Source organism: Neofelis nebulosa, chromosome 18 (assembly GCF_028018385.1).
Source record: "Neofelis nebulosa isolate mNeoNeb1 chromosome 18, mNeoNeb1.pri, whole genome shotgun sequence".
NCBI classification, from domain to species: domain Eukaryota; kingdom Metazoa; phylum Chordata; class Mammalia; order Carnivora; family Felidae; genus Neofelis; species Neofelis nebulosa.
The window spans coordinates 4,602,730-4,618,750 of NC_080799.1; the positions used below are offsets into that span (position 1 = coordinate 4,602,730).

At 54.1% G+C, this 16,021-nt stretch overlaps 1 protein-coding gene across 2 annotated transcripts; it reads right to left on the reverse strand.

Moving 5' to 3' along the window:
* Positions 1 to 1,093: 1,093 nt before the first annotated feature.
* On the reverse strand, positions 1,094 to 15,808 carry INTS15 (integrator complex subunit 15). 2 transcript variants are annotated; one of them, XM_058712015.1, is made up of 6 exons: positions 15,363 to 15,808; positions 14,598 to 14,819; positions 12,090 to 12,255; positions 6,914 to 7,438; positions 5,640 to 5,679; positions 1,094 to 1,842 (listed from the first exon to the last, which is right to left on the reverse strand). In XM_058712015.1, exons 1-6 carry the CDS (start codon positions 15,528 to 15,530, stop codon positions 1,641 to 1,643), a joined length of 1,323 nt encoding a protein of 440 aa, XP_058567998.1. In that variant the 5' UTR covers positions 15,531 to 15,808; the 3' UTR covers positions 1,094 to 1,640. The 2 variants fall into 2 exon arrangements, with proteins under 2 accessions (XP_058567998.1, XP_058567997.1); XM_058712014.1 differs by having other exon boundaries at positions 15,333 to 15,806.
* Positions 15,809 to 16,021: the final 213 nt, after the last annotated feature.

Below are 16,021 nucleotides of genomic sequence, written 5' to 3' on the forward strand. Positions count from 1 at the left end.
TAAGTCTCTAAGGAATTTTGGAAGTTCGAGCCCCGCGTCGGGCTCTGTGCTGACAGCTCGGAGCCTGGAGCCTGCTTCGGATTCTGTGTCTCCCTCTCTCTGCCCCTCTCTCGCTCATGCTCTGTCTCTCTCTGCCTCAAAAATAAAATAAAAACATTTTTTTAAATTATAAAAAAAAAAAACCAAAAAAGCAAAAAACAAAGAAAGAAAAACAGATTCCTGCAGAGGCTTCACTTGCAGGCTGATTCTTACCCACTGGCTGAGCATGGCGGGAACCCCCGAAAGCCACAGGCTCCTGTGGCTGAGAAAGCGCTTGCGGTTGGGGTCCTTTCCAACCAAGGATGGCCCTTAACACGCAGCTGCCTCTGGCTCATTGCTCCTTATCTTGAGGGATGCCCCGAACTCCAGACTTGAAAAAACACACACAGGAATTTATTAGGCAATCTGGTTTGGTCTGCTCTCCTGTCATGGCCTCTGGCCAGGAACACAAGGGCAGACAAACCGCAGGGTTACATTTCATCCCACAGGTTAATCTCGGCCCTTTACTGCTCACTGTTCACTGTGACCCTCTGTCATTCCTCACTTTTAGCCCAGGGCAGTGCAACCTCATAGTTACCGGGACCTTTCCTTCCCAAAACTAGTAAATGAGAAATCAAAGCTGATACCTTCCATCGCATGCTAGGAAAAAACCAAGGGAGGCAGACAGCCCTGGGGCGCCCCTGCACGGTGGAGGGGACACTATCCTCTGGGTTTCTGTCAAAAGAAGTGCCTAAAATTGTATCCCGTCTTCTCTCCCTGATGACTGTGGACAGGGCATTGCTGCCGCTCACGTTTACTAAGTTTGTTGGTTTTTTTTTAAATTTTTTAAATGTTTATTTACTTTAGAGAGAAAGAGAGAGAGAGACAGAGTATAAGCAGGGGAGGTGCAGGGAGAGGGAGACACAGAATCTGAGGCAGGCTCCAGGCTGTCAGCACAGAGCCCACGAACCCTGAGATCATGACCTGAGCTGAAGTCGGTCGCTTGATCAACCGAGCCACCCAGGCGCCCCTCACGTTTCCTAAGTTTTAAGAATACATTCCATAAACTCTATAAAACAGTTTAGAAAAAATTTATTTGAACATATGAAAGGAAAATTTAGACCCCAATAAAACAGAGAAGCTCCTCGGCGGTGAGGGCGGCCCTGGCCGGGTCCCCCACCCAGCGTCGAGCTCTCGGAGCTACTGGAGACCCTGGGGACAGGGACCCGCCACATTCACAAGCAGAGAAGCCAAACGGACCTGCAAAGGCTGCTCGTGACACCCGTGCCTGGCCGCTCGGGCTCCCGGCGCATCTGAAATGCCACACAGGCCCTCGGGCTGGCGGAATCGGCACTGGGGACGCCCATCCCACTCGGCACGCCTTCTTCCTTCCATCCATCCGGTCTGGACTCCTGCGACCGTCACCCGGGCGGGAGGCACCCGGACTTCCCCACGCCGCGCAGCTTCCGCGCCAAGACAGTCCTGCCGCTGAGGGGCGGGGAGGGGGGCCGCCGGCTGCCCCCCAAAGGTCCTCTTCTATGGGGTGGCTCCCCCTTTCTCTGGAAGGCTTCCTCCGGCCCCGGCGGAAGGCACACTGCCACTCGGCGGCACGCGGGGCCGGCCTAGCGGATGGGCCTGAACGGGAACGTCATGCCCGAGATGAAGGTGTGGCCCGGGTGCGTGGGCAGCGCGGGGTGGGCGGCGGGGTGGGCCGGCACGGCCCCGTAGCCCAGCGGGGGCGTGTGGATGTGAGGGTAGAAGCCTGGGGGAAGCGCCGCGTGGGGCGCCTGCTGCACCGGGCCCGAGATCACCAGCTGGAGCAGGCTGCAAATACAAGGACAAGGGTTAGGTGTGCGGCGGCTGGGCGGGCCTGTCCACTCGTGGATGTGCTGCGGCCGGGAAGGACAGAAAGCCTGGATCGGCGGTGGCCTCGCGCGAGAGCCAGGAGGGGCACCAGGTGCAGGTCCAGAGCCTGCACGTTTCCGGGCATGGAGATCTGTGAACACGCGTTGCATGGGGGCGGCTTGTGGCTGGGGAACAGCGGCAGGAGAAGTGACCTGGAGGTGGCAGGATTGAGACCGAGACCCCCCCCCCCCCCCCCCCCCCCCCCCCCGCCGCGGAGGAGAGGATCCTGTGGCATCCATCGGAGAAACCACAAAGCGGGTGCCGGAGGTGGGGCGGCGAGAAGACTGCGGAGGGAGGGTCTGCACGAGGCTTACAGTCCTCTGGGCACAGCCTCAGTGTCTGTGGCCTGGGGACTCCCACATCCGGTTCAGCCCCAAGTGTACACTTAGGAGGATCGTGACCAAGGCCCGATGGCACGAAGGACAGCGGGCCACAGAGTCATGCGTAGTGACTGAGTCTCCGCTGAATTCCAAGCACGGCCACTAGAAAGCAGGTCTTTCATAGACTCCGCCCTAAATAGGTAGGCCCCGCCCCCACGATGGCCCTGCCCCTGGGATGGCCCAGGCGGGAACCCAGCCCTTTCCCACCTTCAGGGGCCACCTCCCCCACCCCCACCAGGAGGCTCCAACCCTCCTGCTCATTTGCCCCTTCACTCCAGGGTGACAGTCACACTCCAGCCCTACTCTTCATACCCTATCACTCCTTCCCCAACACCCTCCCGCCCACCACCGCCCCAAGCCCCAGGTGCCGGGCACCTTCTCCGCCCTGTGCTCTCCTCTCGGTGGTTCGGTGGTTCGGGACATCCATGGCCTGGGTCTCCCTCCTGGAATCCCCTTCAGTTTCCAGTGTTGGTCCCTTCTGGATCTCCCTGAAGAGTTCCCTCTGATCAGTCCTATCTTCGCCACCCCACATTCCCTCCCAGAGAGACCAGCAAAGATTGCTAACTTTCCCACATCAGGAGCTTCCAGGCCTTAGCCCGCCCACACCCTGCAGTTAGCACCAAATACCCAATCACCCACACAGTTAACGCCGGAATCAGAGAAGCTTCTCTGGCCCTCTCCTCTTCAGGACGGAGGCCTCCTTCCCCAGCCTGGCCTCTCCCCTCTCTCCCCTGGCCTCTGCGTGGGACAGAATGGCTCTGCTCTCGCTTTCCTAGCTATACCCCAAGGCCATGCCTCAACTGGGTTCTGTGTCTACGGTGTCTACACCGGCCTCTCCACATCATCAACCATTCACACTCAGGACTTCCTTGTCTCTCCCTCACACTGCCCTGCTAGGTCCAGGAGCAACCCCAGGCCACCCTGCCCTGGCTACTGTCAGCCAGCTACCTGGAGCTCTGACAGGTGGGGGCTAAGTCGTCTGCAGACTGACCGTCACTGCCGCTCCCCCTGTCCACCCCCCCCCCACCCCTGGTATAAAGTCTGGTGCCCAGAGCCCACGGGAGGAGCTCAGAAAGTAAGCTGAGGTCAGGAAAAAAGCTGGTGCCTGGCCTGAAGCTCTTCTGAGCCCCTTTTCATTTATGTTACTATTTTTTTCTAACTCGGGGTGAGGAATTCAATCAAAATAAGCAAACAAATAAATCTAAGGAGGGTGTTACAGGGGCAAAATTTAGGTCATACATTCGTTTGAACCTGCATACTGTGCCAGAGATAAAATGGGTTTCAAGAAGTTTCCAGTCTATTCAGAAAGACAACAGAAAAAAGACTATCACAAGTCAAAGAAAGTTTCCAAGTGACTACAAGTCCTCTGCGTGCATCGGTGCCAGGCTGCCCGTCCGGTATGTGCCAGGAGGGCAGGGCCTAGCGCCGGCTGTTAAGTTCCACCGGGGTTCCAATGGGGACCTCTAGCGATAATGCTGAGGTGATGAGGGATTTAAACCCTGTCATCATTTTAATGCCCTAAAAACATTAGATATGAAATAAGAGCTGTGCACAAAGAAGAGAAATACTACAACGGGATTATTGGAAGAGGGGCAGGAAGACACCTATTCACACAAACAACGTCTTCAGATGCCAGGGGATTTTCCTACACCCAGGGGTGGGGGTGGGGGCAAGAAAGGAACAGTATGGGCTCTTGCGGGAAAGGTGGCCCTCTGGACAGCTGTCCATGCTGTTGACAGAGTATCTCAAGCAGGACGGTTCTACTTCACCAGGAGCCATCGCACTCCACCAATACGATACTCAGATATACTCGGTTTTCGGATCTACCCGGACACCTGACGGAAGCCGCCCCTCGCTGCAGGGTCTGACACGGAGTCCCCAACCACACACGGGGACGCAGACCTCAGGCTGCAACCACTCTCGCCATCAGCCCACGAGCTGGCCTTTGGCCGATCCCGGTTACTGGTCTGCCACATGTGCCCAGGCGCACCGGCCCTGGCGGCGATGGCGGGCCAGGCCCTGGGCAGCCGTGAGCACAGGCGGCGGGTTCGCGCACCCTCCATCCACACTGCCTGCCAACGCCAGCCCTGGTGTTAGTAACCCTACCGGCTTCACTGACTCTTTCCTGTCCCTGTGCACACTGCCGCGGTGGCGGTGGCGGGAGTTCTGCCTTCAACTGTAACATTTCCTCACCAGGACGCCAGAATTACTCTTTTCAGTGGATACATGATTTCTGCCCTTCTGAAGTATCACTACGAATTTACTAGGGATCCCCATCCTTTGGGACTGTTAGGTTGCTTCCAGCTTTTTGCTACTAGTGATGCTGTATTTGCATGAAACATTTTTGCACCCTTGGCTTCTGCTTCTTAGAGTCAGTGAAACTAATCACATCAAGCGACATGCCTGAGTATAACAGTAAGAGCAACAGCAGCTAATACTTCTTAGATACTTGGTACACACCAAGGCCTGTTCCAAGCACTGAGTTTTTACTCTAATCTTCGCAAAAATCCTACCTCAGGGGCGGGGCAGGAGAGGTGAGGGGAGCAGACAAGAGGCAGGTACTGTTATTTTTTTGATTTTACATCAGAACAAGGCAGTGGGAGATAAGGAACTTGCCGAAGGTCATTCAGACAGCAAGCAGCAGCCTGGACTCTCCCCCAGAAGCTGTGACCACACAGCTCCCGCTCCTCACCTCTGTCATCACCACTACCCCCAAATCATGACAATAGCCACCATTTACGGGCAGATTCCCACGAGCCAGGGACTCGGCCTGGAAGTTTACAAGCACCAACACATTTGATCCTTCCTCCAACCCCGGGCACAGGCGAATTACCCGCCCCCTCCCCCGGCCAACGTTACAGAGGAGGAAACGGAGGCTCAGAAACAGGTGAAGGGAATGCCCGAGCAGCACAGAAAACCAGTTAGACCCATGCTCAGAACCCAGTCAGTGCCATCCATCGACAAGGCCTAACTGCCACGCTGTGCCCTAGGCCAGGGCTCTGAAGTGTTTCCCAGAGGGCTGCGCAACCCACAATACCACCAACAACACGCGCATGGACGCCGGGAGTCACCACAAAACACGTGCGCTAATTTAAGCGAGCGGTAAATGGCTCCGAGCTTGCTCAGGTTTCTTTCCTGGACTCCCAGGCAAGGTGGCTGCATCTCCTCGAGTTGCTCTCTCACGTGGGTCATGCTATCTCACCCCCCACTTATCATCGGGTCCTTTGGCAGCTCCCTACACACGGAAGCCAGGAAGCTGGCCGTCCTGTCCAGGAAGCCAGGACAAGATGTCCAGCCCGCCCCCGCCCAGCTAGAATTATTCGAGAGGGCACTTACTTATTATGGGGCAGCCTGGAGCACAGCGTTCTCAGGTCATCTGAAATCAAGGAGACGCATGATCAGGAACAGACTGGAGACAACAAGGTGAAATGTTCACTGAGTTCTTTTCAAGGACACCGGTAAGATAGCAATAGTGCCTGTACTGCCTTTTCCCATCACCACTCAGAAACTGCAGTCTCTCGGGGCGCCTGAGCGGCTCAGTTGATTAAGTGGCCAACTCATGGTTTCAGCTCAGGTCAATCTCACGGCCTCGTGGGTTTGAGCCCTGCATCAGGCTCTGCGCTGGCAGCACAGAACCTACTTGGGATTCTCTCTCTCTCCACTCTCTCTGCCCCTCCCCAACTCATGCGGTCTCTGTCTCTCTCAAAACAAACTTAAACAAAACAAAACAAAAAAACCCCTGCGTTCTCTCTTCCTTCAATTCTTGCTTTAACAATGAGGCCCCCAAAAGAGTACATGCCTCAGGAGGAGGGGCAGGTCTACTGGCAATCTGGCAGGTGGCTGGGAAAGGCTCCAGGGGCAAGGCTCTCACTGAGCAGAGCAGATGGCCCAGGTGTCCCAAGAGTGCCGAGTGGGAAACGTATCACATGAGCGCCAGCTGGGGCCACAGGCCACTTCTGTAAGCCCACAGTCACTAAACAAGCACAAGTTCTATGAAACACTGGGAGAGGCCAGCACCGCAGTGGAGAATCAGGGACCTGGATGCAGGTGAAGGGAATGTTTTGCGCACTTGAACCTGTGCACCGTGATAGGTAACGTATGCCTCAATAAAAAAAGGACGCAGGAGGGGCGCCTGGGTGGCGCAGTCGGTTAAGCGTCCGACTTCAGCCAGGTCACGATCTCGCGGTCCGTGAGTTCGAGCCCCGCGTCAGGCTCTGGGCTGATGGCTCGGAGCCTGGAGCCTGTTTCCGATTCTGTGTCTCCCTCTCTCTCTGCCCCTCCCCCGTTCATGCTCTGTCTCTCTCTGTCCCAAAAATAAATAAAAAACGTTGAAAAAAAAAAATTTAAAAAAAAAGGACGCAGGAAAAGAAAGGGTTCTCTGCGAGGAGAGACGGTGAGGGATCATCCTCACTCCCAAAGGGTCCCTGCTCCCGGGCAAAGCGGCCAGGAGACACTCAGACATCACAGTCAGTGTTCTACCTGGGGAAGCTGTGCAACTTTGCCCTCGTCCCTCACGCTACAAGGAGAGAAGCTGTGAAGGGGCAGAGAGCAGCACTGGTCCAGGAGTCCCTATTTTCCTTCCAGGAGGGCCCGGGCGAGGGAGTCCTCACCTCTCGTGCACAGCAGGGCTCCGGAGGCCATGGCCACCTGCAGGGCCTGCGCCAGCCGGTCCAGAGAGAGCTCGATCTCCTGGGAGGCGTTTAGGGGGTTCAGTTCATCCGCCAACCTGTTGATCTCCTCCACCAGTGGGACCATGTGGTCAAACAGGACGAGCCCCAGGCGCCCATAAAGATTCTTCTCGGTTAAGTGCACCTGCAGCATCATGAGGACCTGGAGGACGTTGAGGTGGAGTTTCGAGTACAGGAGGTGGGGGTCTCTGTCCATCCCTCCCGAGTCCTTTGTAACTTTGGTGGCGACGTGCCCGTTGGACAAGGAGGGCTTCTTCTTCCGTTTATAAGCCAGAGGGGCCTTCACACACCAGCGGATCAATCCAGTGAGCGGCGTGAGCTCTAAAAATCCTATTGGGAGGTTGGCGGCAATCGGGGTATTTAAAAAAGTGATGAGAATCAACCTCGGGTCCTCAAAAATCCAGCTGACAATCATCTCGAGCAAGTCCAACGGTGGGATGAGGTCATCTGCCAACAAAGAAGCCGTAAGTCAGGGTGTGCGGCCCCAGTGACGTAAGTGGATGGCGGGAGATGGACCCCGAAGTGCACACAGCTCAGCAGCACCTGACGTTCACACTACGTGCTCCGCCTACCTACTTTCTGTCCCCTTTCCTAGAACGTCCCCTCCGTGAGGGCTGAGACCCTTGTCCTGGCCAATGTTTAGCCCCGGAGCCAGGACTGTCTGGCCACAGTGAGGTTCAAAAAAATATCTGTTAAATCGACAATTCCCTAGAACTCCTCCAATGCCCTGAAGTTCATCCCATGGGTCAATGTAAATACATCTGCACACTCTTTATGTCCCAAACTACCGCCAGACCCCCATCCCTTCCCGGAGAGTAGCTTTTGTCTCCTGTGACGGCTACAGTGGCCTTCACATATCAGTTCAGAGTGCGGTCTGTGGTCAGTCAGCTACCAAGAGCCATCCCAGCCCCAAATCTGGAATCTTTGTCTAAGCAAAGCCTGACCTGCCATGACCCTGGAGACCCTGCACGTTCCATAGCCTAGACAGAGAAGAGCAATAAAAATAAATGTTGACATTCCTTCTGGTTTTGCGATGGGCCAGGCACTGTTCTAAATCCTTTACACAGATTAACTCACTCCTCAAACAAGCCACCTATTATAGAACGGATGAGGAAATTGAGGCACGACGATGTTAAGTCACTTCCCCAGGACTCACTAAAAGTATGAGGTCAGGGGCGCCTGGGTGGCTCAGTTGGTTTAAGTGTCCGACTCTGGCTCAGGACATGATCTTGTAGTTCATGAGTTGGAGCACTATGTCAGGCTCTGTGCTGACAGCTCGAAGCCTAGACCCTGCTTCGGATTCTGTGTCTCCCTCTCTCTCTGCCCATCTCTGGCTCACACACTCTCTCTTTCTCTCAAAAATAAATAAACCTTAAAAAGTTAAAAAAAAAAAAATGAGTATGGGGTGCCTGGGTGGCTCAGTCGGTTGAGCATCCGACTTTGGTTCAGGTCATGCTCTCACGGTTCGAGTTCGAGCCCCATGTCAGGCTCTGTGCTGACAGTTCAGAGCCTGGAGCCTACTTCGGATTCCGTGTCTCCCTCTCTCTCCGCCCCTAACCCACTTGCATTCTATCTCTGTCTCTCCCAAAAATAAATAAACATTAAAAAAAAATTAAGTATCACAGACCAAGGATGGTGAATAAGCAAATTCTGTGTACCTGAGGTCCATTAAAAAAAAAAAAAAAAAAAAAAAGCTTTGGGGAGCCTGGGTGGCTCAGTCAGTCAAGCGTCTGACTTGAGCTCAGGTCACGATCTCACAGTCTGCGAGTTCGAGCCCCGCATCGGGCTCTGTGCTGACAGCTCAGAGCCTGGAGCCTGCTTCCGATTCCGTGTCTCCCTCTCTCTCTGACCCTCCCCCACTCGCACACCCTGTCTTTCTCTCTCTCTCAAAAATAAATAAACATTTTTTAAAAAGTTTTTAAGTATGAGGCCGGCCCAGATCCGGCTTCAGGTGCCCGGCTCTTAACCAGCTGGCCGCACTGCCATCCTGGGGATGGTGCACAGAGCCCTGGGGTCGTCTGCGAGCACGGGAGTGGGTGTCCGGCCTCCTGTCTCTGGGGCTGTCGAGCCCTCAGCTGGAGGAGCACTAAAGATGACAGCAGCCCGTCCAGGACGCTGAGGCCAGAGCCGAGCACGAGACAGGAGAGTGTGGGGCGAGCGAGACACGTGTGCGTGGAGGCTCCAGCTGTTCTTTCTCAAGGGACCGGGGCTTTCTTCCCTGAGATCATGACTTCTGCTCTGCGGTTACACTGTGCCCTGCCCTTCCGTCATGAAACGTCGTCCGCAGCCTTTACTTGGCAAAATGGGGGGGGGGGGGGGGAGGGGGGCCCTGTGTGTGGCCCCTTTATCACCCCTGAGAGGGAACGCCCATTTCACACCTTCTTGTCCGGCACGCCACCCCTCCTGCCCGACACACACACACACACACACACACACACACACACACACACGCTGAGGCACTTCTGAGAGCCTGAGGGAGGTGTGTGTGCCCCGCGTGTGCAGTGTGTGTGTGGACTCGAGCGAACCGTCCTACTCAGAGACCCAGCTTGTCTGCACCATCCGGGCAAGACAAGGTTCTGTCTCCTTGGGGGAGTTTCTTCCATCCTGTGGGCTGGAAGCCACAGACTCCCCAGGAAGGCTCCCAAGAGCGACAGCGGTCACCATTCTGACCGTGGACTCCAGGTCCACCCGCCAGGGCCACCGCGCCACTGCTGGGTGCCCGGCGACCTCCCTATGTCCAGACTCACCAGGCGGTATACGTTAGAAATGTACAGCTTTTTGTACGTCAATCATACCTCCATAAGGCAGTCGTAAAAAAACCCAAAAATCGCTGACATATCAGACAGGCAAACCGGCTTAAGAGAAAAATACCACGTCTCACGTCCATTCTAGAACACTGGAGGTATTCTCTGAACGTTGCCTCCTTTTCCACGCTAATCTGTTTCCAGTGTTAAGGTCAATTTCCGTCCTTGATGGCGTGGAATCACTGATCAACCGGGAAGCTACACAAAGGGTTGAATTAAATCATTCCTATGGGAAAACTAAGGGCCCGACTACTGTTCCCAGCTATCCAACGCTCTGAGGAAGCCTCTGCAGGAGAGCGCCAGGGAGAATCCCACTCCAGCCGCAGGGCACCGCTCACAAGACCTGCCCTAGTCCCAGGGGCACGCTGCCGTGACAGAAAAGGCAGAAAGCGCATGTGACCATGATACACATTTCAACGTCCACACTACGTCCACGCGAGCTTTCTCAAGAGAACGGAAAAGCTGAACAGCAAGGGGGGCGGAAATAAAGGTCCAAGTATATACTCAGGGTGCTGCTGGGCTGTACAGAAGCAGAAAAGTCGTTGAAGGCTCTCCAGCTGCTGGTTTAGGGTTCAGACCAGAATAGGAGACTGTTGGTCGGCCCTCTGAGCAGCAAGAGCGGAGGGCAAAGGAGGAGGAACCTGAAGCAGAAAAGCAGGCTTTTCTGCAGAAAAACTGCTCACCAGGATGAGGTCCAAAACTTTCCCATGTGGAAACCCAGGGCCGCAGCCCCTGTCCAGGGGCTCACATGAGCCATAGGGGTCACGCAAGGACAGAGCCCTGTTTGCTCCACAAAGCCCTGTTTGTCAACCCGTGTTCCCCGGAAGTCACCCCTGGGGAGGAAAGAAGGCAGCAGAGCCCAGTGAGTGTGGGCCTGAGACTCCCACTCCAGCTCAACCGGAGAGGTTGACACTGGTTTTCTTGATTTGGAGTCTGCAGAAAATGATTGGACCAGAGGGCTCTGACGCTGGGCGGGGACGGGGCACACGGGCTCCTCCCAGTTGAAGTCAAATGCCATCTACTGGCTGCCCGGAGAACTTCACCCGACATCTCCCTGAGGAAGCCTCAGGAACCTCACAACAGACGCGGCACGCGAGCCTCCTCATGCAACAGGCTGAGAACACGTCACCACCTCGGTGGGACTGTTGCCAAAAATGTTGAACTCGAATCTTGCACAAGGAAACGACCAGATAAATCTAAATTGAGGGATATTCTGCAGAACAACAGGTCTGAGCTCTAACAAAACATCAGTGTCAGGGGACACCTGGGTGGCTCGGTCGGTTAAGTGTCCGACTTTGGCTCAGGTCATGATCTCGCGGTTTGTGAGTTCGAGCCCCACGTCGGGCTGCGTGCTGACAGCTCAGAGCCTGGAGCCTGCTTCGGATTCTGTGCCTCCCTCTCTCTCTACCCCTCCCCTGCTAGTACTCTGTCTCTCAAAAATGAATAAATGTTAAAAAAAAAAAAAAAAGTCAATGTCAAAGAGACTTTTTAAAATGCTTCATCTGTTCAAGATTTGAAAGGGCCAAAATGACGTAACAGCCATGTATAATGTATGATCCCTGATGGAATCCTGAATTCTCCGGACCTCTGGGGGGATGGGGGAGAGGTTATTATTGAGATGACCAAGGAAATCTGAACATAGGCTATATAAGAGAAAATACTGTTCCCTCAATATTTAGTTTCTTAGGCGTGTTAACAGTATCTTGGTTAAGTAAGGGAACGTTCTTGTTCCTGGGAGAAAGATACATATTTAAGGACTTAGTACAAGACGTTAGTAACAAACCCTCAAAAGTTCAGGAAAAACCAGTACTTGTGAGTGAGTGTGAGAGAGGGGCAGAGAAAGAGAGGAAGAAAGGAGGAGAGAAACATGGCAAATGTTAACAGGTGGTGAACCCAGGCGGGAGTCTTACAACTTACAATAATCTTGTAACTTTCCCGAAGTTTTGTTACGTTTCAAAATAACAGTGAGGGATAACGAAGCAAATCCTGCCTGGGGAGAAAGCCATGACTTCCCCAGACATCTGACCCTAGCCTTTTTTAGGCCGTCTGCCCCTCGGACCACTCCGAACCAGGCAAGAGGGAATGACTACGGAAAGCTCCCTGCTAGCAAGTTCCAGAAGTCAGGGTGGCCCACTTCCTTCACTTTCAGCCAAAAATAAAACACGCATTTCAGAAGAAAACAAACAAACAAAAACGCCAAAGCATTCACTAGACATTTTACCTGGGCGTTTGAGGGGACACGAAAGTGGCCAAGAACTGAACTTGTTGAGAGCAACAAGCTGTTTAAGGTTTACCTGACGACAGGTCATAGAGCGCCGTGACGGACGTGATGAACTGGCAGCAGAAGCGAGGGCTGGCACTGAATATCTGCTTCAGCGTCTGCACGGATCCGGGCACCAGACAGCAGTAGTCGTCCACCAGGGCCCTGGCTAACCTCACGCAGTAGACCACTGGCGTCCGCTGGAAAGAAGCCACAGTCCACGTGACTACAGGTGTCGTGAGCTGGGAGGCTACAACCACGTACACACGGGGAAGACCCCCCAGAACGGGCACATCCACTTCCCAGAGGAGATAAAGATGTTCACAGCTAACTGCGAAGCAGGGCTTGACAAGCAAAAGCCCATGGACCAAATCCATCCTGTCCCCGGTTTTTGTAAGTCAGAGACGTGTATCTGCTCATCTGCTTGCCTGTTGTGTAAGGCAGCTCCTATGCTACCAGGACAGAGTTGAGTGGTTGTGAAACACTCTGTGTGATCCGCAGAGCCTCAACTATTTCCTGTCTTGCCCTTTACACAAAAGGCCTGCTGACCCCTGCTTTGAAGTGCAGTTAGTGAAGATCACCTCGGACTTCAGAGGAGGAAATGACAACTTTTGGACCTGACAGGTAAGACTCCAAAGGCAGAAATGAACGGTGGCTACCACTTTGAGGAGCTTGAGGAGAGTTTGTGAGCTATCATGTGATTTAGAGCAGTGCTGTCTCAGTTTCTCTTACAATCCTATCCTTATGGGTTCCCGTGATTCTTTCAAATCCTGTATCACCAGCCTCTCCCGCCTTTTTCCTTCCCACTCAGAGGCCGATGTGTAGCTAGGGCCACGTTCAACAGCTGCTCAGGATGTTCTAGTTCCGAGGGCCAACTGTGGCCTACAGGGGAAACTGCAAGGAGAGAGCGTGCCAGATTGTTCCCTCAGGCTGAAATTTGCCCCCACAACCTCAAACCAGCCAATGCTACCTTCCCTAGCAGGGAGTGGTAGCCACTCACCCCTGGGGGTGGAGGGTTGGTGGTGGTGACAATCCCTGACTCAAGCCACCAAGACCCTGCCATTGACATCTGCTTTTATTTTGCCAAAAAGCCAGCACAATACCATCAGGAGAGATAAATGGGAAATTATGTAATGAATTACAGGGGGCTAAGCCTGACTTCACTAAGTTACCAAGGGATAGAGGTAATTGTGAGATTAAATACAGCACACACCATCAGTTCAGATTCCCCAGAAGTCAGACTGGTGAGAATGAACGTATAGATTCCACTGAAGCTTACCTGTGTGCTACAGAGACCACTATATATGTTTCTAACCAAATTCTGAGGATAAACGGATTTCAAGCAAAACATCTACATAAACTGGGGAGGGGGAAACAACCCCAAATGATTTCAAATACTTGAGAATTAAGCAGGTCTGTGAAACTGAACGTGGTAAATTCTGTTAGCTTAATAGAGAATCATGTTAAGCAAAGTTCTGATTAATAATTACTCTAGGGGCACCTGGGTGGCTTAGTCAGTTAAGTGTCCAACTTTGGCTCAGGTCATGATCTCACGGTTCATGGGCTCAAGCCCCACATCAGGCTCTGTGCTGACAGCTCAGAGCCTGGAGCCTGGTTTGGATTCTGTGTCTCCCTCTCTCCCTGCCCCTGCCCAGCTTGTGCTCTGTCTCTGCCTCTCAGAAACAAATAAATGTTAAAAATTTTTTTAAAGAATTACTCTAAGTAGATTATCAGTTTCTGAAAGACTCTTGAGTAACAAAACGCAAAACAAAATGAATCTTTCAAAGTACCAGCTAACACAAAATCTATTGTAAATACACATCTTTTCCTTTGATATTTAAAAAAAGCTCTTCTGTCCATATCCATTGGGAGAACCATCATCTTTGCAATGTCACCCTGGAACAATGCAAAACAAGTTACGTGCTTACTGACCCAAGTGTATAATTTAACTTATAATCATCTTTTTTTTTTTTTTTTTATAAATTTTTTTTTTTTCAACGTTTTTTATTTATTTTTGGGACAGAGAGAGACAGAGCATGAACGGGGGAGGGGCAGAGAGAGAGGGAGACACAGAATCGGAAACAGGCTCCAGGCTCCGAGCCATCGGCCCAGAGCCCGACGCGGGGCTCGAACTCACGGACCGCGAGATCGTGACCTGGCTGAAGTCGGACGCTTAACCGACTGCGCCACCCAGGCGCCCCTAACTTATAATCATCTTTAAACAAACAAACAAAAAATCCTATCTTGGAGGCTACATGTGTAGCTGTTTTCAGAACACTAACTTACCATATTCAACTAAGGAAAATGATTTTTCACTTGTTCTGAAGATGGAACTTTTTTTTCTTCTCAAATCCAAACTATTATTTTCTCAAGAAGGGATACTACCTGTCTATAAACATAGGAGGAGGCTATCAGCGTGCCGGGTAGCAACACGGTGGAGATAACATATAGAAAAGGCCTCTCCTGAAATCCAAACAAGGGAAAATTCCTGACACTAAACTCCTCTTCAGAGGCTCTCAGAAGGCTCTTTCTAGAGAAGTACCTGGAGCCAGGAGGCTGCACACTCCAACACTGGGATCCGACAAACAGCCACCGCCATGGACACCAGTTTTCCCAACAAGCTCATCCGGCTGTCATCGGCCTTGTTCCCTTGGGGGCTGAAAAGGGATGAGAAAATAATCTGCCGGACAGAGTCCTTGGTTTGCTCCTGGAAATAATTGCACATGATTTCAAGAAGTTGGAGCTCCTGAAGTGAATTCAACCTCTGCAAAACAAATTCAAGAAAAACGATAAAAAAAATTTAGCTTCAACAGATGCGTTAATTCGTAGAGTAAGAAAACAGGAAAAATACTATTATTCCCCACCCCCACCCCCCGCCCAGGGAACTGTTCACCCCTCTAAAGGCCGGGTCCCAGGGGGCAGAACTCTGTTAATCTCGGGAAACGTCACTATACAGAATCGTACATCATCCTGGGTGGACTCAGGATGACCTACAGCGGTTTAAGACTCTCGGTTACGGGCCTTTAACGTCTCTTCCTGTAGCACTACTGACACCTGGCTGTCGCACGCCCCGCAAAACAGGCACACGGCTGAGCAATGCTCAGGACGCCAGAGAAGGTGGATCTGGGCTGCTGTAAAGGAGCACGGCCAAGGGCGAGAACGGAGCCTGAGATAGCAAGCGGGTCTGTGGTTTGGCAAATGCTTGCCACCTCGAGAGGCGGAAAAGGAGCGGGAGTTTCCTTGTCGCGGACGCGGGCATCCCGGCCGCCCGCCGCACCTTGGGCTGCGCGCCGCGCTCCTTGGGCACCTGGAACACGAACTCCTCGAGCAGCTCCACGGGGCCCTTGTCCACGATGGGCAGCGGCGCGCTCTGCAGCTGGCTGCTGAAGTAGATGTCCAGGTGGTACAGCACCTCCTTGGCGGCGCTCAGCGCGTCGCGGCGCAGCAGCGAGTGGCGGATGTCGCTCATGCTCATGGTGCGGCCGCTGCGGCCCGGGGCGTCCAGAGCGCGTCCGCACTTCCGCCCCGGGCCCCGCGGGCGCGCCCGCCGCCGCCGAGACAAAGAGGCCTCGACACGACCTCTGCCCGCCGACCCCGGCGCCCGCCCGTCCGCCGCTCCCGCTCCGTCCTGCTCAGGGGGCCATCGCCGCCGCCGGCCAGCGGGCGCCCGGCTGTGCGACTGCGGCGCCACCGAGGGCAGCGGGAGCCCGACGCCGCGGGGCCGAACGGCGGCGGAATGCCGAGCGCGGCGACGGCGGCCCGCAGGGGCCAAGCGCGGGCCGCGGCGAGGCCCGGGCTCTCGGGAGGGCGCCACCTGGCGGCTCGGCCTGCCCGCGCGGAGGTACGCCCCGCCCCTCAGGCCCCGCCCCCGGGCCCCGCGACCGCCTGCGGGTCCCGCAGGGGCTCGCTGGGCCGCCGCACCCGCCACTGAACGCTCATTGGACTTTGCGCTCCACTCGCCCGCGC